Genomic DNA, 540 nt, shown 5'->3' on the forward strand with positions numbered 1-540 from the left:
TTTATAGCCCTGAGCGGCGGCGATGGGAATATAGTCGATGAGCGTTTCGTGTGTAGGGACAGTAGCAAACAGATCGTGATGAAGAGTAATCCAAGAGTCTGTTGTTGCCGAGTACCCATCATGTTCATTGAAAGGAGCTTTCAGCTTGTTACCATCCTTATCGAAAGGGCAGGTTAAATTAGCAAATTGCCCTTCTTCGCAGACGTAGTAGCGCAAAGAGTCTGTTGCATTCGCGGCAGAGGAAGAATCCTCGCCGGAGGCTGATATCTGCACGACTTTGTATCCCAGAGTCTGTAAGAGAGTTGCCTTCTGCTCATCCATGCCCAGGTATGGGGGTCGCACGTACCGAGTACTCGGATTTGTGGAACTACGCAGCACATCTCCATACTTAAAATGCTCTCGAAAAAATTCATTGATGTCCTCAAGCTCCGATGCGACCGCGGTATCGTTCATGTCACGGATGTCAGTGTGATCATACATGTGATGACTGATTTGGTGTCCTTCCTCAACCATGCGTGTCAGTAATCCGAGCTTTTCCTT

General features: G+C 48.1%; 1 protein-coding gene across 1 annotated transcript; it reads right to left on the bottom strand.

The window, feature by feature from the left end:
- Positions 1-12: 12 nt before the first annotated feature.
- SARC_18258 (hypothetical protein) lies at positions 13-513 on the bottom strand (the record flags this gene model as incomplete). The annotated part of the gene is made up of 1 exon (XM_014287661.1): positions 13-513. A coding segment is annotated over one exon (501 nt), but the record flags the coding sequence as incomplete, so codon positions are not given.
- Between the last annotated feature and the right edge of the window lie 27 nt (positions 514-540).

This window comes from Sphaeroforma arctica, assembly GCF_001186125.1.
Source record: "Sphaeroforma arctica JP610 unplaced genomic scaffold supercont1.14999, whole genome shotgun sequence".
In the NCBI taxonomy this organism is placed as follows: Eukaryota; class Ichthyosporea; order Ichthyophonida; genus Sphaeroforma; species Sphaeroforma arctica.